Here is a 27,500-nt window from a genome sequence, read left to right as displayed (position 1 = left end):
ATAAAGAAGAATTCATTGGTTAAGATCTGAAAAAATAGTTTCTCAGGCCCTACTGACCCAGTTTTCAACAAAAAAGAATCAAGTGATGCAAATTAAGTTTTGAGACATTGTTATGCAGTCTGAGAAATTTGTAAAACTGTGTTTTGCGGTAATTTCTCAGTAGAAGATTCAATGACTACTTAATTCTCCCTTACGCAAAAAAAATCTGATTTCTTCATATTCTACGGGTTTATTTTTCACAGGGAGTGATAAAAGACACACTTCATAATGATGAAAAGTTCCAACAGCAACATGCCAATAAAACATAATTTTAAAGTACTAAAGAATACTTAGTTTTCGTTCTGATAAAATGCAATAACCTCCTTCTTTCATCTGATTAAGAAGTTATAAAAACTTGCACACTTTCTGTGACAGGATGTATGACACTGAGAGCCTTCCCAGATTTACTAGTAACGGACTAAATGAGACAACCAGATATTAATATAAAAGGTCTGGTTTTCTTCAATATAAATTAATGTGCTTCTAGCAACTGTTACTGCACATAGTTTGCTTTCATTTTTACATCCTTCAATATAAATGCATCAGGTGTGAAAATAAACATTGTAAATACATTGTAGTTTATGTTAAAACTAATTTTAAATTATTATAACACTGCTGTGTTATCTTTTACCTCTGAAGATAGGAAAAACTTCCCACAACAATACATTTAACGAACCAGAACACTTGGAATTAAAGTTTTCAGGGCATTCAAAACACCAACTTTCACATGCATTGTTTTGAATCCTCTTCAATCTCTATCAATTCAACCTCACTCAGAAGACTCTGGGGCTCTTTTTTTTTTTTTCTCCAACTTTTCCAGACATTGCTGGAAGGCTTCGGACAGAATTTAAACGATTTCAGGATCTTTTAATCCTGATTGTGTTACGGCATTGCAAAACAAAAGTGATGCTTTGTATATTAAAGAGAAGTATCCCCCACCAATGTGTAGGATTTTTAAAAGTGAAAGTTAGAAAAACAATCTTCATTTTGACATCTTTTCAATCCTCTTAAAACAATCTCAACTATACATAGTATGAAATTAGCTCTCGCCTGTTACTCTTGTTCCTACACAGAATTTTCTAATGTGTCTCACCAGTAATAAATTGTAAACAAGGCTATGACTCTAAGAGTAGACAGTGTGTTTCATGGGTATTTAAACAACAGCATTAAGTACTATAGGAATCTGTGGAATGTGGAGTGCAGATTTATGTGTCTTAACAATTTCTTTACTGGTTTGTAATAAGCCAGCAAACTAACACTTTATTTTTATATTAATTTGGCCTCAGAAGCAGAGTATACTGGAGCATGACAAGAACAACAAAAATAAACTAGCATATACTTAATAACTGTAACAGTGAATTGCCTCCAATAGTAAAATATTTATCGAAATTGGGGGGGGGGGAAAACTAAAAAGAATTACCCTCAACAGCCTGCTACCAGCTCTTTAACAGTGGGCAATGTAATGCCTTAAGGTACCTCAAACTGTCTTTCATTTTCTAGACTTAATGGCTGATTGCAGAAATCAATGTTGCCATTAGTAACAGAGTATTTGTTATGGCATGATTTCCTCTGTTGTTAGGCTTGCAGAATGATTACAGTATTAGTGAGGTGCTTTCTTTATAAAGGGCTGAAGATATAACTTTCAATTTACTATCCATTAGTAAGTGACTTTGGAAATATAGATGAGGCCAGAAATCTTACCTGTTATTACTTGGAGATTTTATTTCAGCAGTCATAGGCTAGTAACTTTAAAAATTGTACCAGGAAGCTCAATATTTTATAGACATCTCCAACAAAATATTATCTGCTTTGCTATTTTATACACAGCAAGTTAACATGACATACAATGCAATTAAAATGTTTCAGTCCAATTTCTATTTTTCTTGTACATTCAAATAGATGTGAATTAAGCAGAAGGCTTCATACATGTTAAAATGTGCACATAAGTTAAAAGACTGTCAAAAAGTTAACAATTTGTATTTTTGAATCTCTTTTTAATCAGTCCAGTGGCCAGGTACAAGTACATATCTCAGCTAAGTAATTGGTATGGTTGTGGGAATAAGGGCAATCAGAGAGGTTAGCCAACATGCTGTTTATTAATCCTGTTTCTTTGAACTATAGCTCACAGAAGGCATCTTTCCTCACCCTTTTACATGGAGGACATAGAAAGATCTGCAAGGGAGACACCATGAATAGAAGAGGAGGAAAAACAAACACCTTCCAAAACCTGGAGGGAGAGGCCCTGGAAGCGACATTGCCATTGGTGACTGTACAGAGCCTGCACGCTGCTGCTGGTGGGGTGGTGGTGGTGACAGCTGAAAGGCTAGGAAACCTGCCCTTGGAGGGGAGAAAAGGGTGAGCCGAGAATTAACCTCAAAGGCATTGCGGGAACCCAAACACAGATGTTGTGGCATATAACACCACGTCCCTGTGGACTGCTAGGAAACGACCTAACAAGATAATGCATAAACTACGTTGCTGCTGTGCTTTCAAATATTGCTATGAAGCTTTCAGTGCAGAGAGGGAAGGAGAAGTTATCATACCTGAAGAGGAGGGTGAGGAAGGATGTGGGCTGTCCTCCTGGGCACTCCCCGTCTGCGAGAGACCCCCACCTACTCCGCTTTCTTCAGTAACGTTAGAGGAACCTGGTGTTGTCGACCTGCTGACAGACTGAGACTCTTGATCACTTCCAGACCCACGTCGCTCATCAAGACTACCTTGAATTATTTCATCTTCTCCCTTCCTATCTCTTTTGTGGACCCTGGAGTGAACGACCACTTGGTGGTATGTTCTAAAAACCCTTCCACAGTCCGGGCATTCAGTTGGCTTTTCTTTTACATTTCCATGACTTTGTAAGTTGTAATCGAGTCCCTGGTTCATACCATGTGACAAAAAATCTCTACTGCCTTCTAAAGGGTCTAGTTTGTTTGGCAAGTCTCTCTGATTGCCCATTTTAGTGCTGTGAACCAAATCAGCAGGCATTTTCTGCTTAGAGCCATCTGCTCCTACTAACACATACTCCCGCTTCTCCTTATCAAACATAACTCCAGCATTTGCCAAAGTGTCTTCGTGGCTGCGCTGTATCTGCTGCTCTTTAGACAAAAAGCCATGTTCCATGGCCATTCCCCTTGCCATAAGCTGCCAGGCCTGATAGCTGTTTACTGGATCCATCTCTGCTGCTTTGGCGGCAGCTTGTAACCTTTCTATGCAGCTGGATTTCAGAGGAGGCACCAGATTGAGACAGCCCAATAAAGAATGTTTATCCCCTTCAGCAATACTGTGGCCAATGCCAGAAATGGGTGAAAGGAGCTTCCCCAAGACTTCTTTCTCTTTCATGGGCATGTCTCCTTTGTTATAGATTTGATTTTGTTCATTTAAACTCGCTTTGTCGGGAGGAAGAAACCCACTCTGCAAACATGACAGATATCTCGAATACAAGTTTGCGTGAGCTTCCTGGGACATGCTGCTGATGGAGACAGGTACTTCAGGATCATTAGGAGATTTGTTCTTTACAGATAACTTATTCAGGTGAACTTTCATGTGATTTTTAAGAAACCAAGGCTCTTTGAATCGCCTCCCACAGATCTGACAGCAGTGTTCAAAGGAATCCTTGTGCTTTCTCATGTGGCCTTTTAGGAACCAGGCTTGGCTAAAGACTTGGCCACACACCTCACAACGAAACTCATTGGTGGATTGCTCCCCATTCCCATTGGAGCCCTGGCCCTGTGCTGACTCTGCAGTTATGTGAGCCTTCTCCACATGGCTAATCAGCTCCTCCTCCTGTGAGGCGGCAAAGTCACACAGGGTGCACTTGTAAGGCTTGTGTAGGATCCTTATGTGCCTGTCTAGCTCTTCTCGTTTCTTAAACTTGCCTTTGCAAAATGTGCATCTGAACCCAGCTGTCTGAGTGACAACTTCTTCCTGGACACTGACTGGCTTTGGAGAGGGAACAGGGTTTGAAATATCAGGTGTGCTGTGATTAGCTGGCACAGACAAGTTACAGTTTGCGAGAGGCATTGGCTGGGTGTGCTGCTGTGCTTTCACATCAGGTCGTGGCTGCAAGAGGCTGCTCTTCATCTGTTTGTCCCGAAGAATTGCTCTCTCTTCCAGCTCATGTAAAAGTCTGTTTTCTTCTCGGACTCTTCCACGACCTTTGCCAAGGTTTCCAAGCTTATGAGTACGCAGGTGTATCTTCAGGTTGCCTTTTTGAGCTGCTCTGTGGTCACAGTATGGACACTTAAATGGTTTCTCTCCAGTATGAGTTCGCATATGTAGCGACAGGATGCTGTTAAATCGAAAGCGTTTCCCACAGAGGGGACATGGGTACTTTCTGTTTTTCCTGGCATCATCCTCTATATCACTCATCTGAGACATAATCCCTAGGTTTTGTCCATTTAAGAACTGCTGCAGATCCACGCGCCCATTCAAACTGGTATCAACCTCTCTATTGAGCTGGTTTGCCAACAGTGCCATCTGACTGCTGATGGGCTGGTTTGCTATGGACATGTGGCTTTTGTCTTCTAGTGACGCTGATGCCTTTTCCTCTGGATTCTGCCTGTTCTGGAGCTCTGGGAAGGCATGGCTGAGCTGGGATGTGATCTGGTGCAGCTTCTGGCTCATTGAATACTGCCCATTGAGTATGGTGCTGTTGAGATGGGCGTCAGCTTCTGGCACAGCTGAAGAAACACCAAGGCACAAACTAGCTTCCTCCATTTCTGAAAATCAGAAGATATTTTAGATTCAGACTGTGAAAGAGTTATAAGCATTGAATCACTGACGTACAATTTGTATTTCATGTTTTACCTACTCATAAAGATACAAAGGAATTAGTGTAAAAACAAAAAAAAAGTGTATTAAATGACAACTGTACTACACAATTTTGATCATACATGTGCTTTCATCATTCTACCTGTTTACCTATAAACATTAATTACTATTTTAAAATACGTTACAATTTCAAAATCTAATTATTATGGAAGGGGCAAAGGCTTTTACCACTATCCTTGTCTTTCTTCTTGTGAAATTGCACCTGTTTACATTTCTAAATCTAGAGAAAAATAAATGTCATGCATCTCTCCCGTTTCCATTAGAAAAGCCAAGGGGGAAAAAAAAAAAATCCATTTGTAACTTTCAGTTCCATTAACCATATTCAATATATTACACATTCTACAATGAGAAAGATAGTTTTATGGTTTGACAAAAAAATGATGGTATGATATTTACTGGTGTACAATAAAACAAGATAATGTTTTGGGAAAAAATAAAGTAAAGGACAAGCTTTAGAACAATAAAAGGGATTTTGCTTTAGTCAACAAAAAGTGCAGTAATATCTCATTAAGCTGATTAGTATGCTGCTTAGAAACAGTACTAGGTGCTGTAACACATGATTATAATCATAAAAATCCTTCAGTGTTTGCAAGTAAGCATTAACGAGGTATATTAAATTTTAAGGAGACTGCGACTAGCAGCTTTGTAAACCTCTAAGATTAAGATTTAACCCTTCGGTTACAAAACATTGTTATTTTGTCATTTTGAAACTGAGCTCATCAAAAGGCACATAAATTATCTTCTGTCAAGTCTTTTAATTCATCGTTGAGAATCTTCAGATTTCAGTTCTTAGGAAAACTTGCCAGATTATAGAGGGAATATCTCTGTCCTTCGATGGGTAAGACATGTGATTTAAGGCACTTTGATTTGTTTTAAAGAGCTCTCTTATGGAACTAGATAAAACCAATTAAAATCTGGGGAAGGTGTTGCTGAAAGCTTCAACAAGTTTAAGAATTTTAATAACTTTCCTAATACAGATTAATGACTACAAATTGTACCTACACTATGTAAATTGCAGAATATTAGAATTCAAAGCTGTTTGTTAAACCCAAGTGCTCTGTTCTGGTCTGCACTGTTCTGGTCCACAATAATCTTCTATCCTTGCCACTTCTCTACTCTATACAGAAATAAAGTATCTATAAAATTCTATTTAAAATATAAACTTTTACATTAATAACTCTCAAACTATATGATGCTATGAGGTTATATTAGAACATAAGATCTGGATTGTTCAGTGAAGTGATTTGACGTTTTATTCACTAATAAAATTACTGAATTCTATACGTTACTGAATAACTAATTTGGTCAGCTTTCTGTTTGGCTTTAGCCAAAAGCATTTACTTGCTATGCCTTTTACAAAGGCTACAGGCATGCTCCAGGTGGACACCATTCCTCACACAGCTTCATAGTGGCCACTTGCTAGACAATTTGAGGCCCAAATCTGGCACATACTTGTAGTGCATGTAATTGTGCTCACAGGAGTAGTCCAATAGACTTCAAAGGGTGACTCTTGAAAGTAAAGATCCACACATGCTTAAGTATTTGCAGGATCAGGGCCTAAAAAAAAGCATGGGTGGTCTCCAAGAGGAAACCTATTTGGTCCTCGACAGGATGATTGAGGTTTTGATACAATGCAGATCTTGTAAGAAGTAAAGAAGGAAGTGTATATTTATGTGTATTAAAGATGAACATGAGCTATGAAATTTTGCTCAGATGTAAAGCAGATCTTTTTCAAAGTTTAACTGTGCCCAGATTCAGGTTTCATGTTGGGGATCCATTACTTACATGCTGTCAATGTTGTTATTTATAAACATATTAATGAGATCAAGTATATAAAAGGCAAATTCTTATACCTCTAAGCTATAGGACTGCACTTAAGGTTAGCTTGCAATATCTGATTTCCAAAGGTAGGGGAATATAGTCAAGCCAGGTGTTTACTCAAGCTCATGTAGTAACAAGTAAAATTCTTGGTTTCCATGCAAGTTTTCTGTGCAGCAGACCACAAGCATTCAAAATGTGGGTACACATTTTCTAAAAATTTTTGAAATTTTGCTTAGCTTTTGAAACAAACCAAATGTCATGTTCAAAAAGATTAGCTAAACATCTGAGATTTATAGGCCTGCCATTTCTTGAAGTTGACTGGTATTTTGAATGTCTGCCTATGCACTTCTTAAAAAAAACAATCCAAATAACCCCCCCAAAAAAACCCACAAGAAACCCCCAAAACTCAGAATCTACTTTCTGTCGGGATTCCACATACCACAGGTGTTATTTCTCCTGACCATGGTTAAACAAGGCATATTGACAAACAAGAACATAAAAATTAAAGAAATGCATTGTGTGTACAGACACGTACATATATTGAAGAGGGTATAGAAAAGTCTTTGTGAATTGTCATTATTCTATAGCAGCTTGAGAAATGCAATCTAACTCATTTATTCAGTTGACCTCAGTGGGAACTGGTGCCTTTACATGCTCAAGAAGATTTGGGTAGTTAATTTTAGCATTTTATGCTCTATCAAAGTTTGGAAATGCTGACAGATCCCAATGGAGTTTATTAATTCTGATGTTTAACCCTAAGCATCAGTTCAAATGTATGGTTATTTGGATTGGGGAGGGGAGAGAGACTTGTGGTTGAGACTAAGTTACTCTGTGGCTCTTTTTCAGTGATAACTTTAATAAAGTAACAACAGCAGTCATAGTTGTAAAATGGTAATTTTTTATAATTTTTTTTTTTTTGCTATTTTCTGTCAACCTTAAACATACAGACCCATATAATATAGCACATAGATATGATGTCAAAAAAAAAAAAAAAAAAAAAGAAGGACAAACCCATATTTCTCATTTAAAATCTAATAATTTTGGATCAAGTTCGGGGAGCCAGACCCACACACTCTAATCACAGAATCACAGAATGTTGGGGATTGGAAGGGACCTCGAAAGATCATCCAGTCCAATCCCCCTGCCGGAGCAGGAACCTAAACAAAACTACACAGGAAGGCGTCCAGCCGGGTCTTGAATGTCTCCAGAGAAGGAGATTCCACAACCTCCCTGGGCAGCCTGTTCCAGTGCTCTGTTACCCTCACTGTAAAGAAGTTTCTTTGGCATCAGAAATTTTATACTTTTTTTGACAAATGTGCAGAAAGGTAAGCAAAGCCTTTGCTCAGTGAGAAGTAACCACCTCTGTTACATACTCTGAAGTAACATACTCTGATCAGTTGTTCAGTTTCTAGGACCCAGCTACCACAATCTCAAGATGCTACAGCTCTTCGCTTAAACTGTATTCCCACCCCAACCTGCTCCAGTTTCTTGTAGTCCTGTTCCTGCCTCTGGCTCCGAATTGTCTCTTCTTTTCCTCACTCTTACCTGGTTTCATTGCAAAGCACAACCATGGCATTCAAAGTACTGCCACATGAAATTCATCCTCCTGCACTTCACTGTTACTTCGTTCAGGAGCACAGGGACCCTACCATTGTTCAGCTCTCAGGTAAATCACACTCTCTGTAATCCTCAGCCCAGTCACAGCAAAACCTACCAAAATCTCATCTAGTATCCACATGCAAGACAGAAATAAAACTCCTCCTCATCCATCATTCCACTATGAATTAGATAACCCAATCTAATTTGCCTAATTTCTCTAAAAAAATTAGCAATTTCATTCTCTCCCTCTTTATCCATCATCCCTGTCTAGATCTATGACCAGACAGGGTTACACCAGCTGGGGTAAGGGACTTTCATTCCCCAGTGAGCCTTTTGCTTCAGGCCCTGCAGTTCAAGGTCCTCACCTTAGTACCATGGTGGTCATCACACAGCCTCTTCCCATGTGCAAGGACCCTCTCCCAGGGTCCGGCTCCTCTCCCCAGCACCCAAGAGGTACAGTGGTGCTTCTGCATCACAGACATGCCCACAGCCGTGCAAGTCCTTCTGCCTCCACACAGACATCCTTTAGGCACAACCATCCTCCTCAGACTGGTCTGAAGTGCAATTTTACTGTATCCATTCTAACCAAACAACCAAATGCTAAAAACACTAAAAAACCCCACCCAAATGGGCTTCATTGACATTTACCTTTTAACAGATAACCATTTTGCAATTTCAAGTGTTTTGACAAAATAAGTAGTTTTCACATCTTTCTTCGTTACGACCTGCCCTTCCTGCCTCCCCAAACCAAAACCTCATATATTCAAAAATAAGAAGTCTGGAAATGTCAATTTATAAGTACTGCTGTGATGCTTCATGGGAGGGAAAATGTCTGGCTTTCAATTTTTAAATATATAGTCTATTACATTATTTTCATGAACTGTCTTATAAGGAAAACACAGAATGTTTTGCCATCACTTGCACAGGGAACAGAAGCACAATGTTCTCTGTAGTTAACATATGTTTACAAAATCAACTGCAAATCAAATTAGAGATTGCTAAGAAATTCAAAATATGTTTGTTGAAATTTATGTAGTAAATTCTTGACCTTTAATTATCTCAAATGTTTTGTAAAGACAGCATCCCCCAAGACACGGCACCATACAGAGCACATTGGTATCAGGAGTTGTTCACAGGCTGCCCTTCCTAACCTAAACAAACCCTCTGCTCTCGCCCAAGCGAGCTGCTCCGGCAGAAAGCCCCATCCCCACCCTGCCACATGTGCACAGCCTACAAACCAGCTTGGCTTATACTGCACAGGGCAGGAGCGGTCCCTCTGTAAGAGGCAAACCAGCCATCAGAGGACAGCCATTTACTGCGTCGGGTGTGCCGTTCCCCATTCCTGTGAGGAGGGTATTTAGCTTATGAAATGCACAACTGGATACATATATTATAAAAATACTCTCTCATCTCCCACATGAAGGTACAGTCAGACATTCAAGGCCCTTTGATGATACTAATAGTTATTTTGATTTCACTCACATTTTTGCCCTCAGGACTATTTCCTGTGATATCAATAACGAAAGTTCTGATTTTAGCCATTTCAACTGAACACACAGATTTTATTTAGCTATTTGAAATGGATTACTGGAATTTAAAACCAATTATGACACCAGAAATGCCTGTCATCACAACTACATTAATGTAATATGAGAAGCTTGGCTTCCTTTTGCTGGAAACAGAGGAAAAAAGAAAGATGGTAAGTAGAATAAAAAAGTTTAAATATAAATATATGCCTACATCCGCATGTAAACATATGCAGACACAGACATACCTGTACACATACACATATGTTCATACACACACCTGTTATCTTTGTAAACAGACCAAATTCAGCTCTTATTTACACCTGTTCATTCTTGCTGGACACACACTAAAGCGTTTCCCTCTTCACTGCTGTAGAGAAAACAGTCATTTTAAAAACACTGTTGTGCTGTTATTATAGCTTAGATTAGGTTAGTTAAAAGATTTACAGTTCAGTAAGCAAAGTAATGCTTTACAAGCTCACGTGTTTAAACGACAAGCTCGCTCTGGCCCTGATCCTCTGAGCAGTTAGAGTTACGCACATTGTTACTTATGCTTTCAGAATATAGACCTGGTATTTATCTTTCAAGCTAGAAAAATTCACATATATCTACATTATCTTGTGGTCCATTTACAAATTCTAACTACTCCAATACAGACTGCTTCAGTTCTTAGCAACTCATAAACAGGTATCGCTAAGAAACTTCAGAATATATATTGAATTTTTATTAAATATTGTTCTTACTGTTGTAGCTGAAACAGTTTAACTAATGCTGTTATAAGCATAATACACTCCTGTTAAGAAATACAGAACACCAGACTACTGAACCCTTTCAGGGTCATTAAACAGCTGTAAACATTATTACAAAAATAAACCAGAGATTTCATGCTTACATTTTAGCCCAGAGCTTGGTGTGCTGAGCAAGTACATTTTTTTCATCTCTTACAATCAACGCTGGTGACATTTGGGCATCCAAACAAATTACATCACAAATATTACTGAGGTGGGTAGGATACTGAGCGGTTTATTTGCCAGATGATTAATATATAAACAGTAGGGCAGGATAGATGACCTACTCTTCTTTGACTGATTTGTAGCCAATACTAAGAGACATAGATGTAAATAGTTAAATTTTAACAAAAACATGTGTGCACAGAAGGGGAGGGGAGAGATCAGCTGTATTTAATGCCACCACGACAGCATTATCCAATCTGATAAAATGAAATAAACATTAGACCAGATTCTATTCTCATTTTACTTATATAAAATAGAGTAACTGCATCAAGTTCATTGGAGGGTTTTTTTGTTTGGTTTGGGGTTTTTTTGTTGTTGTTGCTTAATTAGGTGTCCTGCTCCTTGGGGTATAATATAATTATATTAAGGAAATATACGGTTTCTAGAGTGTAACAGAATGTCTTTAAAAAAAAAGTTAGCCTACAGGTAATGCATCCTATCTATTTGTTTTTATTTAAATATTATTAAGGCCAGCTTGGTAATTTGTTATTACTATTAGTCACTTTACCACATTTAAGTTTTGTAGTCGTTGCAAAGCACAAGTATCTTCTAAGAATTAGAAACTGGGGCAAAGCACCACCCGAACACGGTACATACAAAGTACTGGGTGATGCTGTGCTGAGCAGCTCCTGCGGTCCCGGCCAGGCACCCAGGGCTGGGCTGGAGCCCCATGCGAACACCCATCTTCCAGCACCCATCCGCCGCGAGACCACGCAGCGGGGAGCAGGGAAGGCATTTGACAAAACTGTAGCTGCTTTGTAGTGCTGATATTTAAACAAGCTGCTTATTGATTCCAAAACAAAGTACTCCTTTAGTAACAACAGAGCCAACTCATTCCACAACAGTTTTTGTGTCTTAAAGAAGGGTTAGAAGAGGGATTTTGAAGTTTCAAAAGTCATTAGCAGACAGAAAATTGTTTACTGAGGTTGAACTGCTTTTGCTCTGGACTGGAAAGACAGTTGCTTTCTAAAATACCTGTTAGGTCTGCAGGGTACTTTCTAGCTAGCACAGCATTTTGGACTGATAACTGATCAGTATAAGATAAATCACCAGAACAGTCTTTGGTTGGTAGCACCCATGGAGTGGAGGACTGAACTGTTTGTGATCACAATCTAGGAAGACGAGCAGAGAGGAGAGGAGAGGTCATTTATAAATCTCACTCACAGATTAGAATAGAAAGATTAGAAGAATGCAGACAAGCTGTTTGATTTATTGCTGCTTTGCATGTGACTTAGCAAAATCTGGTTTCCTTCTTATTTATTCTATTTCACTTGCATATACTTAAGAAGTCAGATGCAAAGGAGAGAATGATAAATAATTGGTACTGAAAGTTCAGTAGATTAAAAAAAAAAAAAAATCCTGCTTTTTTTTCCAGGCACTGGTTGCATCTGGGATCATTATTTTTTAGCTTATAAGCACTGATTCTCATTTTACTTTTTTTTTTTTTTCCTAGTGTTCTCCTGATGACAAAAGTAAAGATAAGAGTGATACCAAATTTCAGATGGGAGCCTGATGTATGGAATGCTTCATTAAACTAAAGCTCCTGTTACTTTAGAAGCAGCATTTTTAAAAGTAAATTTGTTATTTTCATGTAATTTGGAATGTATACAACTGATTAAACTCTCTCCAATTTGATCAATCTCCTGTAGCTCCTATCTGATCATTCACTTTCATTAATCTAACTGGAATCCACATCAGATTGAAGAAACCTTAAAATGAAGCTTTTAACAATCTGCTTTAGTATGATGCAGTACAGATAAAATAAGAAAATTCCTGGAAGATTTAGCAAAGTATATTTATGATTTCATTGTTTGTCATTTTTACAGTACGAAATGGGCTCTGAATCTTCTATTCTTATCTCAGGACACTGTACTGCACTGGAAATCTGTAATACTCTAACTTATTATATAATATTAAAATATACATTATGTTGACCCTGTTAATCCCGCATTCCTCACGCAGGCAAGTTCCAAATAAAAGGCAGTGCATTTCAGCTGGGCAAGGACAGGAGGATCAGGCCCTCTGTACCAATTACAAAGAGATCAAGCAAGAGTTAAGACCACAGAACTCAAATCATAGTTTGCAACAATTTAAATCCAGAACTGTAATGCTGGGTTGATGATTTTATTTTCATTTCAGAAAGGCTTAGACTTAGATTTGGTGCACAACTAAATATAATGTCAAATGCACATATGTCCCAAAGATCAAAGTATGATTGATTGTGAAATATTCATATGCAATAGCCCAGTGAGATTTTGTTCACAAGGGCACCTGTCAGAAGCATAGGCTTGGATACAAATCATCAAATAAGTTTGTAAAATCATTACTAAAATCCAGGCATGCAATCAGATAGTCAGTTCTCTGAATCTGTTGGACTGTAGCCAGCACAGCAGCTCAACAGACTAACACTTGGTCTTTGCAGATCCTCAGGGCCCTAGTTCAGTTCCTCCTCCTACTGGTCAGGTCAACCCTCTGTACCTAGAGTTGACTTTCCTGGCACTTAATGCCAGGAGCAAAGAAAAGAAGAAAAAAAAAAAAACCCAACGAGTCCATAAGTTCCCTTTGACCTGAGCCACAGAAACATCTGCTGGTTGAGTCACGAACTGCTTGTTGGCCAAGTTTAACAGTAACCGATCCTGTTGCGGATCAGCTCTCTCAGCAGTAGGTGTCACTGCAATAAATAGATGGATTTCAAGGGACAAAGACACACATTCCCAATGAGAATGCATAAACAGAACATCCCTGAACAAAGAGAGTTTCAAAAAGAAGTATAGACTTTTTCTTTAACTTTATGCAAAATGCCGGAAATATGGTTTGGGAAGAAATGAAATTGCACAAGTGGGACTGCCAACAACAACAACAAAGTAGTTCTGTCCTTTAGTCCTATGTCACAGAGATCCTTTAATTCACATTAATCACCTCCCTGCAATCCCAGGTCTATTAGATAAAGACTGTTACAGTTAAACCTTTTTTTTTTTTTTTTAAAGAAAAAAAAAGCTCTCTAACAAATGAAGTAATTTTCTCTAGCGGAAAAAAAGACCTAGTTATATGGAAAGACACTGCACACTCAACTTTAGTTTTAGGAGTTAACAAAGACCACAAGGTTAGCCTATTTTCTGTTAAATTAGAGAGTCCATATCCAACCCTATCAATTTTTAAGTTAAACCCTTTTTTTTTTTTTTTTTTTTTTTTTTTTTTTTTTTTAAGAAAAAATAAGCTCTCTAACAAATGAAGTAATTTTCTCTAGCGGAAAAAAAGACCTAGTTATATGGAAAGACACTGCACACTCAACTTTAGTTTTAGGAGTTAACAAAGACCACAAGGTTAGCCTATTTTCTGTTAAATTAGAGAGTCCATATCCAACCCTATCTGCACATAGAAGAAGGAAAAAAAAATACTTATAACAGCTTGGGACGGGGGGGCAGGGAAGATGCCTCAAATATAGATTTAATTAATAGAGCACATATTTTGAAAAAGCAGTAACCAGTTTATATTTGAAACAGAAATATGTGGTATGCCAAATGATATCACAGAGATGTCAGCCAAGCCTACACCATATTTGGTTTCATTATCACAAAATGGTTTGTAGGATAATTAAGGATGCTCCAAATTGCATACTATTGAGTTAGACAGTAGACAAAACAATGCATCACTAAACATACGGGCTACCTGTGATTACATCAACACAGAAACTGTGTTCCTAAGTAAATGTTTTAATGTTGGTCAAAAGGAAAAAGAAAGATTAATACACTATACCTTGCATAACTTGTTGCACATGAAAGACAGCATACGTGACAGTACCTACTCTCAAAGTACATATATAATACAACTGCATTTATTTTACTCCTAATGACACTGAACCAGGAACAAATGAGAGGAAAGAATATAGAGATGATGAAAAGATAAATTACTCCATTCTTCAAGGTATACTTAAGAGAAACCAATATATAAAAAAAAAAAGTTCCTCCACACATGAAAAGCATAAAAGGCCACACTACATATCTGGGAAGAGTGAAGCTCCTCCTTTTCCCCCAGGACACTGCTGAAATGTCCCCAGCAGTAACTCCCACCAGCTCATACCCCCGTATTCTGTAAAGCTCTCCAGCATCGTGTGTCATCAAAGCATACTGTGATCAACACAATGAGAGAGGAGGGGAAGACATTTTTTGCATGTTCCTTTGGTGGGCACAGAAACAGCCAACATCCTAATACAATGTAAATGCAGTTAGAAACTCAGAAGTAACTTTCCCAATTTCAATGCACCCAAACAGCTTCCAAGGCCGGAAAGGGATCAAATTTTTCAGAATTTCAGCACTGAGGAAATGAGTATCCCTAACTGATCACTTACACATCTCATTTAGGAAAAAGCTTGCCATGTATCTTGACTTAAATAGACGGCTCATGCTCTGTAAAGAAGCCAGGGACTGAGTCCAGAACTCTTGACTCCCATTGCTTGGTCCAGTATGCCAGATAGCTTTCTTTTATCAAACATAATTGACTGCTGAAAGGACTGGGTTTTTTTAACTCATGACAGACCTGTCAGCATAAAATTTTTTTGTTAAAATATTATGGAGAGTTATTTTTGTTTTTAATAACTGAGATTCTTGGCTGTTAATCCTTTCTCCCTCAAATTTCGGTCTTCTCTCCTTTCTTTCCTCAACCCGACTGATTTATTCCTCTCCCTATAACACATGGACTTAGTGGCAAGAAGAAAAGAAATAATTTAGAGGGTCATAGTGATTCTTAGATACAAGTGGCTTCAATGAGTTATTTTTAATACTAATTTCCAGGAAAAGGATAATGTTTAGAAAGTCTTAGTTTCAGTGGAATTAGACAGAGTAAAAGACACAGCTGAAAGAGGTAGGGATGTTGGAAGGTAGGTGGATGCGGGAAAAATAAACAGACATTGCTCAGAATGCTCCTTGTGTTTGCTGGTCTCCAGAAAAGCAGAAACAGTAAACTCCTTGCAGAATTAAGTGGAAAAAGAGAGATGAGGAAACACAACACAGACTAAGGATAGAAAAAAAAATACTTAATTATCACTGAAGAAAAATGAAACACTAAAAAAACCCACAAATCTGCTTTATCCTTTGGTGTTCTAGTTATTGCACACTTTTACTGATATGATATATTACTGCTGTTGTCATTTAACTTTATTAATTGATCACTGTCATGAACAGAAGAGTAGAGCTGGTAATTCTAGAAGCTACCTCATACCTCCTATGATGCTTTCACACTGAGATAAGTGGTTTAGACTTAAAAGGGTGTGGTTAGCAGTCACTGTGCACAGCTAAGACACCGACAGCTTGATTTTGCAACTGCTATAATCGTATCTATCCCAAGGTCAGAAAATATTCAAAAAACGTTATTTTTCAGACCGTCATTTTAGAGAAGCAAAAAAACCACATCTATCTGCAGTACTGCTAATCACATAGTTCTTTTGGATGGCTTCTTGAGCAGGAAGACAACCCCAAACAGGAATGTCTATACTAAAAGTAAATGAATTGAGAGTATTTCCCTGTATTTCCTCACCTGCTTTTAAATTATCTCTACTTGTCAGAGTGAGATCGTTCTGCTTCACAATAACCCTGCCTTTTCCTCTGAATGATAGGGCAAAACAGTCATAACAGTTCTGTGATTAAGCCAAAAAACCCCCCACAATGATGTCACATGCCTGACCATAAAAAAGGGTCACATCTTCGCAGTACTCTTGAATGTAGGGAGCTACAACTCCTGAAACAAACAGAGAATCTTCTCCTACGATTGCACTGTAAGATCAAGAACAGGAAAGGGAATGATTATGTAGTGCATATATTGAAGGAAGCATAGATGCAAGCACTGACTATAGTAACACAGTATGTAAATTTAAATACAATGGCAGCATGACCTTTAGGATCCCAACAAGCTAAGCACCGACTGCTGGGTGGGCACCCCTGTTTTATTGGGGCACAATAGCTTTGATCATTAACAAACAGGACACTGAAAACTTGGCAGACACACAGCAGATAAATGAATGTGGGGGAGGAAGAATGCTATAAAAATACAATAACATATTTCAAAGCTATCTGCAGGATAAAAATCCTTTAAATAATTTTGATGCTAATTGCAACATTCCAGGCCCTTGGCTGAAAAGACTACCTATCGTGGTTGATAGGTGAGTGGCAACAAAGCTGACAAAGAAAGTCTGATAAATGCAATCACAGGATGACAGACCCTGGCAAGTTCAATTACGGTTGCAAAGTCAGTTGGGAGATGGACTCTGCTAACAGTAATATATCCTTAACAGCCAGCTCTGGCCAACATACAGCTCTGACCAAACTCCTTTGAGTGACTGACATGTTCCCTGGAGGCTTCAGTCCCATGGCAGGTTGAGAGCAGCTGAGGATAGTTATTAGAGGACCAGGGACTAACAAGGAGTGCTTTACTGCAAGAGTTCTTGATACAACATTCAGATAAACATAACTAACTCTCAATGAAACTATTTTAAGTCTCTTGAATAGTCTGTGCAAATGAGTAGTTTGTGTCCATTTTCTCCAGCTTACGTAGAAGTTCAATCAATGTTAATTTAGCTTGCTGCGAACCAGAGTGAATCTAGGTAATTTCAGCAAAACACAAAGCCAGACAAAAGGAAGGGAAAAGACTCGGTGGTTCAGTTTCAAGAACGCAGCCACGGGAGGAAGTGAGTGGGCTCCCACTACTTGCAACAGGACATCAAAGTACTCCTCACTGTACAGGACCGAACACCAAAAGCTCCAAAGCAGACAGCATTCAGGAGTTTCCATGTGAAACCTCTGCACCGCTTCAGTTGCCCAAGCAGAAACTAATTTTCCTGTTGTACTGATTTCCAGCAACTTGCACCTACACTTATAAATATAGAGATGGATATATCTCTCTTTCTAATTAAAAGGATTTTCATCTCCTTCACTTTTTACTTCTGAATAGACCATCTATTCTTATTTGATGTGTGAAAGCAAGAAAGGGATGTATATAGCAAATTGTGGCTTCTCATACTTCAGTGCAAAATTATCTAAGAACTTAAGTCATATTTAATCAAAGTATCAGGCTTCCCTTTCTTTCCTTTTCTTTCTTTCTTTTTTTTTTTTTAACTCACAAAAATAAGTCCTTTCTCAATTTTTGGTTGTTGACTTTTATTTTCCTAGTGACTTTTTTTACAAAAAAATCCCAAAACACTATGTTTCTAAAGGACTTCTTTGTTCTCTTTCTGGATTTTCCAAAAATACTGTAAAATGACAATGGTATAAAAATTATACTGTAAAAAAATGTAAGTACTATGAATGAGCAGAGTTATTCATTTATATCCCTAGCTTATGAAATGCCTGTATCATGTGTCCTTTCTCCAACAGCAGACTCTTTTAGCTTCAAACACAAGAGCTAACAATATGTTATTGATATGATTTCAGGAAACTGTCAGCAGGCAGCTTAACTTTCAGCTCCTCAGCTATGGTGAGCGTATGCATGAAACGTACCTGTACCTCTCCTGCATGAAAGCTGGCAGCGATGCGCACATTCCTGTCAGCTGTCACAGCAGAATAAAGAGAAATGTAAACAGGTCTTCCTCACTAAATGCAGCCTCGTACTCCTTACACAGTGAAAACCTGCTACTGGTTTCACTGGGAATTTTAACTGGCACCACTGAGGTGCCGCTGATTGCTCCCTGCAAAAAGCCGGGGTAAGGAGCAGCTGGGCAGGTAACCAAAGGCCCTGCTGTGGGTCCTCATCCTTCCTGGCCCTTGCCCACCTCCTCCCCAGCAGCAAGCCCTCCTCCAGCAGTTGGCCTTTCACACTGCCCTGAACAAGCTCCAAGCCTCCACCTATGCCCTCCAGTTATTTTCAACACAAAATCAATAGAAATACTACTGAACAGGGAGGCTAACGAGGCCACCGCCCTGCCGAGAAACAGAGCAGGTTAAGTGATGCCTGAAGGTTGGTACACCCCTAGCCAGGTCTCCAGAAGCAGTAGGAGCCTGACTCCTACCAACTGGGGTGAAAATTGAGACTTCCAATGCATTTGTGCATCTCGCCCTCTGTGCTCACGTAAGGGAATGGGTGCAATCACAACAAGAGACAGATGAGGCTTTTCTGTAAAGATACAAAACTTTCCAACCACTTCTGCTTGAAGGAAAAATAAAAGTTAGCACATAAATAAATTCAGTATTTTCAAGTTCTATATTTATATTTATATTTTCAAGAGCTGAAGAAGAATCACAAATGTGAGAAGCCAGAACAGGTAAGCTAAAAGCGCATCTCTCCCCACGCTAGGAAACCAGTGGATTTTAAAACTAGTTTTCATATTGGTTTACAAGCTTTAATAATAAAAGAATATGTTGTACTATTAGTGTTGGTCATTTTTTCTGTCTGACAAAGAGAAATAACAGGCTGCTGCAGGAGTTAGCGCAGTTTTGGTAGGTTTTTTTTCCTCCAAATGATCAGAGAAAGTACCGTACTTTAAGGATGTGCCTCACTTGCTCTTAAAAGGGTAAAACAAAATATTCTTCTAGCTATTCTAAGCCTGCCATATAAGTATTATGCTGTTACAGATTTCAAAAGGTTAGCTTCAATGAACCTGACATCAGTATAACCCAAAATAACCCATTCAAGAGAAAAGTAAGAAATAATTGCTGTTTTCTCTTTTTTTTTCCTCAGCTATATTGCTATAATGATTTTGCATAACAGATTGAACAAAGTGCTGTTGTGACAGGTGGTAGAATTCAGCTAGTAAGCACAGAGACAGGGTTCAATTTAGTTTGTGAATCCTTTAATTGTTGTGCAGCTAATTAAAGAAGGTTCTTTACACTCGCAAGTGTTTACCGTTGCTAGTATGCATACATGAAAAATTAAATTGTGCCTTCAAGGGCTGAGAACTATAGAAAAATCATAGCTGATTCTGCAACATGCTTACCAGCTCAAAATAGCTGCTTTTCACAATTGGAATTTGTAAAACTTTTTGCTAAGCAAATATAGAGCTAATTAGAAGTGTTCGTTGGACCAATTAACATTTAAATAAATAAGCCATATTGCACATTTCACAGTCTTTATTTAATGATGCTTCTTAACTCTTTGGAAAGATTCCTTTAAGTACAAATAAGTTGTCATAAAAATGAAAGACAAAAATAACACCATAACAGTATATTCTATGCTTTTTTCTTTTTGCCTTGAAGTCTTTTCTAAAACTCTATACCTGTTACTGGGGAAGGGGGGGGATACACAAATCTGCTTCCTTCTTTCATCTTGTCAAGTTACCTTTCCACCCTTTTGAATGCAAACAGAAAAACATATTTGATTACTATTTAAAGTGTTATGATAGCTCTGTTTGTTTTGCCCCATGGAACAGAATCTGTTTTAGGAAAAAATCTTACTTTTATCTCATAAAATGGCCATTCCAGACAAAAAGAAGAGTATTCGCAGAAGAGATTGCTCTTAGAGTAACAAAAGCTGCAGTTTCAAAGTTTCACATACAGCAGTGAAGTAAAAAAAATTTGGTTTTCAGGTCTACTGTTTGCAATCTCATACCCAAACCAGTGTTGTTGTTATACCTAACCCCAGGGCCACAACTGCCTGTCTCTTCAGGGTCAAGTGATATTTCGCTTTCAAAACAAATGTCTTTTAATTTAACAGCCCCTTTCAATCAATAAGACCCTTCAATCTGTGTTGAACATACATTTTCTCTCTCTCCTTCAACCTCCAAACCTCTACCTAACACAAAGGTTACATTAAAAATAGGGGGAAGGCTTCGTGCTACTTTTTTCCAAGATGCATTACACTACCTTGTAATCACACTAAGAGCTATCGTGGAAGGACTCATTGTTGACCTTGGCTTTCAGCACAGAAAACCAAATTAACAAGGACCAATTAACATTTAAATAAATAAGGAAGATTAACAAAGAATACTCGGCATACCAAGAGGGTAAAATAAACTAAAGGAAGAAGTACAGTATCTCCCTCAATCAGCATGAATGAAATTCTCCAGGAAGGACGCAAGCCCGTTGGTGCATGGAAGCGCAGACTGCTCTTTCCTGTACCGGCAAGGCCTGCTGAGCACCAAAGGGGATGCAGCCGCGCGTGAAAGCAGGCAACGCTCTCGCTCTGGCAAACCCTTGGGAAAACGTGCAGAGACCCTGCAGTCCTGCATGTCGTAGTTACAGAAGGAAAGGTGCTGCCCATGCTTCTGGCCCCCGCCCCGCCCTGCCCCTTCCACACGAGGCTGTTGGTGTTTGTGATTGCCTACGTCTGACTGCTGCGCACCAAGAAGCACGTGGCTTTGAGCTCACAGCTGATAAGCAGCAGGCCAAGACTAGAGACCTCCTGCACAGACTGCCAGCACATGCTACTTCTGATTAATTTTTAGTGGGAAAGGTGTGTTTGGGGGTTTTTTTAGATCCAGTAAATTTCGGTTAAAGTCAAAGAGAAGAAAAAGTGCCCAAAAAACATCCAGTAGTCCAAAAGGAATGTATTTGGGAAGTCCCTGGACACTGGGAAATTAGTATTTTAAAATGTCCATTCCATTCAACCTGGAGAGTCCAACCTGAATTTTCATGCTAAGTAGTTGCTCTGACTACCAAGCTACAAAACATACTGGTATGAACTTCTCAAAACATTCATGGTTCAGGGAAACAGCATCTCTGCCCAAATTTAATTTCATTTACTTTGACTTTTTTGGGGGGGAGGGCACAGGGCACACAGGTACCTGAAGATGTAATCTGGAGGTAGCTGTAGGCACTCCCTGTATGATCAGATGATGCTAAACCAGGATGAAGGTAAATGGTCCAACCACCTTTCATCTTCCCTGCCTTTCACTCTTCGCTCAGGTAGAACTCCGAAGAGAACTGAAGTTGGTAAAGTTTCTCCACCATTCTTGGATGTCATTATCCCAACAGAACAATTAAATCCCCCACTTACTAATCACCTACAAAGCCTATCTTTTAAAAAGAAACTCCTCCTACACAAAGGTTATGAATAATTCTCAGAAGGTTACAACATGATCTATCATTTTAAGTATTTGGATCTAGAGAGCTGGTTCAGGCCTCTAACTGACAGCCACCTTTATGAATAGTTAAGAGTTCACAGAGATGATTACCATGTACTATTTAAATATGTATAAAGGACAAAGATAATAACAATACTTTGCACTTTAATAGAAGCTTCTGTCTGAAATTCTCAAAGGAGAGATGAAGTCCTCATGAATGCACGCTCACAGCTCCTCTGACCTGCACAGTTGGTCACTGCTATTATTCTCAGGAATCTGGTAGGCTGTTATTGTTAGATTTCTCAAAAATGATAATGCCTGGCTTCATTTATAGAGCAACTGAAGCTTTACCAAATGGGTTGCCCAAAGTGAATCACCACTGTAGGAATACCAACCAGCGCGTTGCAATGAGGCAGAAAGCAGCACAGGACGCTGCAAGGCACTCTGAAGATCCTCAACCCACGTCCTCCTGGCCAAGGAGGAGAATCCTCCACATTCCCAGGCTGAGACATGACTGACTGGTCAGCACACTGTGCACCTGGAAGGAAAGCATCTCCTGCTACTGTTTAGGAATAAGCCTTTCTGTAGCTTCATTTTTTTTTCCCCCAGTACTAAAAAAAACCCCAAACAAACAAAAATAAATCCAAAAGTGGACTCTCACTTGAGACCCATATTTTCTTGCATGAAAAGCACTTTAGCACTTTTCTGCACTTTGGTAGGATTACAGCAGTTTTCTATTAAGGAAAAAAAAAAAAAAGAAAAAAGAAAAAAGAAAAGAAAAGTTTTCAGTCACCTAATATTAAATGCCCTACTTTGATGAAGTTACTCTCCTGTCTTCTGATCAAGAGGCTGGAAGAAAGCGACTCTCTCTACTATCCTATAAAATATAGAATTTTAACCACAAAGATTTGATCATGCTTTATCTTTTACAGAAACTGTGAACAGAGCTAATAATTTCAAACAGAAATGTAAAAAATAGGGAACCCAAATATCAGCACCAATCCAATGCAACTATAAAGTTTGAAATGCTGCTAAAAACTCGGTTGGGTTTGAAAACTGGACCTGGACAATTTGAACTTATGCAAATAGCATTTGAACAGCAGTGAAACCAAAGGTTCTCATGTCCTTAAGGCCATATTTACAGAAGGGTCAACTGATCTTGAATAATTCTGCCAATGTATTAGGAAAACATGCTTTACTTCCAACATTACTAATATGTGTCTTTTATTATACAGCTTCATTTCTTAAACAAGTAAATTCCTTAACCAAGAATAAAAAAAAAAACCACTTATGTCCCAAAGTAGGCAAGTTTTCATGCTTCCTTTTACAATACCAATTTTGCTTCAACATTTTTAAAAAATCTTCACGAGTGTCAAAGAAGCACTGACGACTTTCAGATCTCTTACAAAACTTGTAACGAATATAACAGTTACAAAGTTTTTGAGAAGAGAGAAATATAAAAAAATCTATTTTAATGTGATTGCTTTCAAATACCTGAACTAACTGGGAAAAAGCTGGTAGCATGAAATTCACAACTGAACACAACTTCTCTGGAGACAAAATGCAACGATTTAGGGAACTGGACCAGCTTTGTCTACTGGACACTTTGTCCTGTAAGACTGTCTGTACTCCCCACCTCTATCATCTCTAAAAACCAGGTTATCACAATTTCTCTACCAGCATTGCAGTCAGTCTCAACTTTTTTTCTTTTTTTTTTTTTTTTAAAAAACACATATTTTTTTAAATCAGAATGATGAAGTTACTGAAATAACACCACAAGCCTCTGGCTGCACTACTGCTAGCACAATGGAGCTCTGATCTCATTCAAGGTCCTATAGCTAATAACAAACAGCAAGAGACTGAGTTCCTTCATCTCAAATACAACCATCTAAAGTCAACGTAAATTCACCATAACATTCACAGATATAGAAGATCAGAAAATGGGTTTGCAACAACTTCTCACAGAGTAACATGTTAGCACAAGTTATCTGATTCACAGTTATTTTTAGTGTACATGCTCCTGGCAAACGTGATGTAAACTTAGTACAGCTTTGAGTGAAAGACATTACACTCGTTTCATTAGGGCTAAACTAATACATTGCTTCTCGTGTGCTGTGAGGCAGGAGCTGCTACAGAGACAGATACAGCAGCTGACAATTGGTAACCTGGGTGTGGGATCAGTATTTATTACTAGGTTCTGTGGTCTTTTGCCAGAGTTCCAAAAATCAGATATTTCAAACTGTAATTTGTTTGGCCAGATTTTCAGTAAAACACCTGTGTTAAATTTTTCATGGAAAGCTACAAGACTTTTCCCCAGGGTCTATACAGTGGAAGCCCCACCAAACGTGCAACAGGATATGGGCTGGCAAAAATAATAATAAAAGATACAAAGCAACCAAACTCCATGATAGGCAGAGATACCAAGACTTAAAACAGTGGGAGATACAAATTTTAAAAATACACATGATGGACCCAATCCAAAAGCAACGTGGTGACAGTCATTCCAACAACCTTCCTGAATTTTGGTCCAAACCCATGCTGAATGAGTGACAAACGTTTACACTCATATATGGATCTTGGAGTGGAACCTGAATCCATAGATACCTGGAACTTATTGATACAAAATGACAGCCACGTAACAGGAAAAGATTGAATTTACCCTTACCCTTTATCTTTCATTTCAGTCTTTAACACTGAACCCAAAAATCAAGGTGGGCATTTATAGTTAAACCTCTCTTCCCTGCAAAATTACTTTCAATACCTGAAAACAATCTGAACTAAACCCGGACACTGTACTGTAACGTATGACTTACAAAACTTTTTAAAGAAAACATTTGCCCATGTGTAATTTCACTGTAAGTCACACACTGTTTAACTACAGCGACACACTGCTCTACGCTTTCTCTTTCTTAGTCTAACAGATTGGCAAGGTTTTCACCCTTCTTCCTGCTCAAAAAAATTTCTTTCTAGTACTACTGAGTAGCAATGGAGCACAAAGTTGGAATACACAGAGGATGCGGAGTCCTAACTTACACATTACTGACTGTGTCTATAAGATTTCAAGAATGAAAATAAAAATAAAAGTGGAAAAAAATATCCCTAGGGCTTTCCAGTTCTTCATGCATTATTTCACTGATAGTGAAGTCTCTTCCACCAGTGGCACTGCCACCATCAATTCAATGCATTTTGGGATACAGCAATGCAATAGAAAGGAACTGATTAGAGGACACAGTGATACAAGACAGAAAACACAGTAACAAAAAACCAATGCACTGTAATTATTCCTAATTGTAATTATTTTCCAAATTTTTTTAGAGACTAAAACTAATACTGAAAAAAAAAAAAAACAAAAACAAAAAACTTTGCTTTATCTTTGATTTGCTTTATACAGCAAGCCAAGATTCAGACTGATGACTCTGCTTTCTGTTGTAGGTAAGCACACATCTCATCAGACAGGAGCAGGGAGCAGACACAATGCACTGTGCACACAGAGGGGACACACACACCATAGAATCTTTGCAGAGGAAGTGCACTGGTTACAAAACACGCATCTACACATGCCAGTGAAAAACTGGTGTGGGTAATTTTAAGTCTTCCAGCCTTGACATACCAAAAGTGTTAAATACTTTTGTTCAGCTGTAGCTGTGTCTACTCAAATCACAAACTATACAATAACGAGGAGTAACATACCTGCAAAATGAACATAAACCACATTTATTTTATAACTCAGTCTGCAGTCAGGTCTGCGTGTTCCCTAAATGAAGGAAAAATATATGGGTAGCTTAGATCCAGAAGTTTACTACACAAACAACAACAACAACCACCTTTGGCAAAAATGTTTATAAACAAAACTTACGCGTTTTTTCCTTTTTGTCAATTGTTACTTAAATGAAGCAACTACAATGATCACAATCAAAAATAAACACACACTTTTCCTCAAAAGGTTCCCATAGCAATTCCTATCATCCACTTTAAACATTATCATCCTACTTATTGTGTTCTATGTCAATCAGTTGACAGTTCCTATGTATCCTGAATAACATTTCCCTCTTGGGGACCATACACCTTTGGGATATTTAAGGGGCTCTTTCAAAGGTCAAGAGGTATCAATTTGTTTGGAAGACTTCCTACACAGGAAGACAGTTTAATCAGTATTTACAATGAAAAATTTTTTGAATAACCAAGCAGAATGCACACCACGGCCACATTAATATTGCTACTATACCCTCCCTGGATACTCACTGGCTTCCACTCTGCAGCTTTGCATGAAATTTATGAACTTGCCTAAATTTAAGCATGGACTGAAATACCTTCTTAAATTAAGGCTGCAAAACATAAGCACTGATTGTCAGACACATCACTAACCAGAAACGTTGAGGGGGTTTTTTTCTACCATATTTAACGTTTTTACAAGGCAGAGCACCAGTGGTCATTGGTATATTATAAACCATTAATTGCAACAAGAAAGTTTCAGCAGCTAAAGAGGGAATCAAAGTGAATTTTCAATCAGGAAACAGACAAGTTTGTTCAGTACTCTTCAAATCCCAAGCAGATGCAGAGTCACTTTGCAGGTACAGAACAACAGATGAGGAAAATGTAATTTGTAAACAAATACTGCTAGTATTGGCTGGAACCATTTCTCTGCCAGACTACGATATGGTCTGGCACATGATATGACTTGCACTTTCTGTTTTTATTCTAGTCTTTTTTTAGGACAGGATCTATCTCACCTATTTGCAGCCATTCCACCATCTCATCTACCTAAATTAGACACCTGTCTTTAAAGAGAAGTAAATCATCTCAAGATCCCGATGTCTTTTCTGTGAGAAGCAAACACAGATAATCTAACTTTTAGACAGTATTCCCTTGCCTTGTGCAGGAAAAATAGTGTTCTATAATCCAAACTACATTGAGTGTTTCACCAAAGGGCAGCTACTATTTCCATTGCTTTACCATGAGCACTTTTTCAAAATCATATTTTACAGGAATCAAGATTGTAATTGTTACTTACAAGGTTCATTTTGTAAAGACATTAATTAATGGACTGCATGTGGAAGTGAAGTGGGGAATATTGTGCATTATTCTGTTGGCAAGTACATCATTTTAGTAATTAATGTTGACATCATCTTTTAAAAATGCATTAAGCAATATAGACAACATATACTCTGCCCAACATTCCCTTTTCTTTTTTTCTTTTTTTTTGAGGGGGAGGGGGGCGTGGGGAGGAGGCAGGTTGTGGGGAAACAGAGAGGGAGTCTCTTTTGTCTGAGCACTAATACTTGCAGTGGGGTCCTCCATTGCCCAGTTAGGTCCCAGTCTGTCTTGGTAACAGGTACACTTTAGGTACAGTTCTGGACTTGGAGACATTTTTGAGAATCAAGCATTTTCACAGACTGCCAGAGCTGTAGAGATCCAAACTCAGTAACATTTTTAGTGAACCATTCCTTTAAGAACCCCCATTAATGGAATCCTTTCCTTCCTTACAGATTTCAGGCAGAAAAACAACTCATGGTAAGATTTCACTTCAGCCTCTGTGTTCAAACAGACTCCTGTTCCCTTTCTCTTCTTCCCTCCTTCTCAGACCTAACCTATCAAATAGCTGTTTTCTCCTGTTTCCCAGATAAAAGTGCATCCCTCTTTCCATAGGAAATTAAATATATGAAAAAAGAAGGACGTACTATTTACCTCAGT

General features: G+C 38.4%; 1 protein-coding gene across 1 annotated transcript in view; it reads right to left on the bottom strand.

The window, feature by feature from the left end:
* Positions 1–27,500, bottom strand: part of ZNF536 (zinc finger protein 536) — a gene marked incomplete at its 3' end in the record, with an annotated part of 96,931 nt that overhangs the window by 61,815 nt on the left and 7,616 nt on the right. The window contains exon 2 of the mRNA XM_029087236.1: positions 2,583–4,754. Within this exon, the coding sequence (XP_028943069.1) occupies positions 2,583–4,754 (2,172 nt within the window). The remainder of the gene's footprint in view (positions 1–2,582; positions 4,755–27,500) is intronic.

This window comes from Antrostomus carolinensis, unplaced genomic scaffold, assembly GCF_000700745.2.
Source record: "Antrostomus carolinensis isolate BGI_N321 unplaced genomic scaffold, ASM70074v2 scaffold11180, whole genome shotgun sequence".
Lineage (NCBI taxonomy): Eukaryota > Metazoa > Chordata > Aves > Caprimulgiformes > Caprimulgidae > Antrostomus > Antrostomus carolinensis.
The sequence above is the reverse complement of the archived record's forward strand: the minus strand, read 5'-3'. Positions and strand labels throughout refer to the sequence as shown.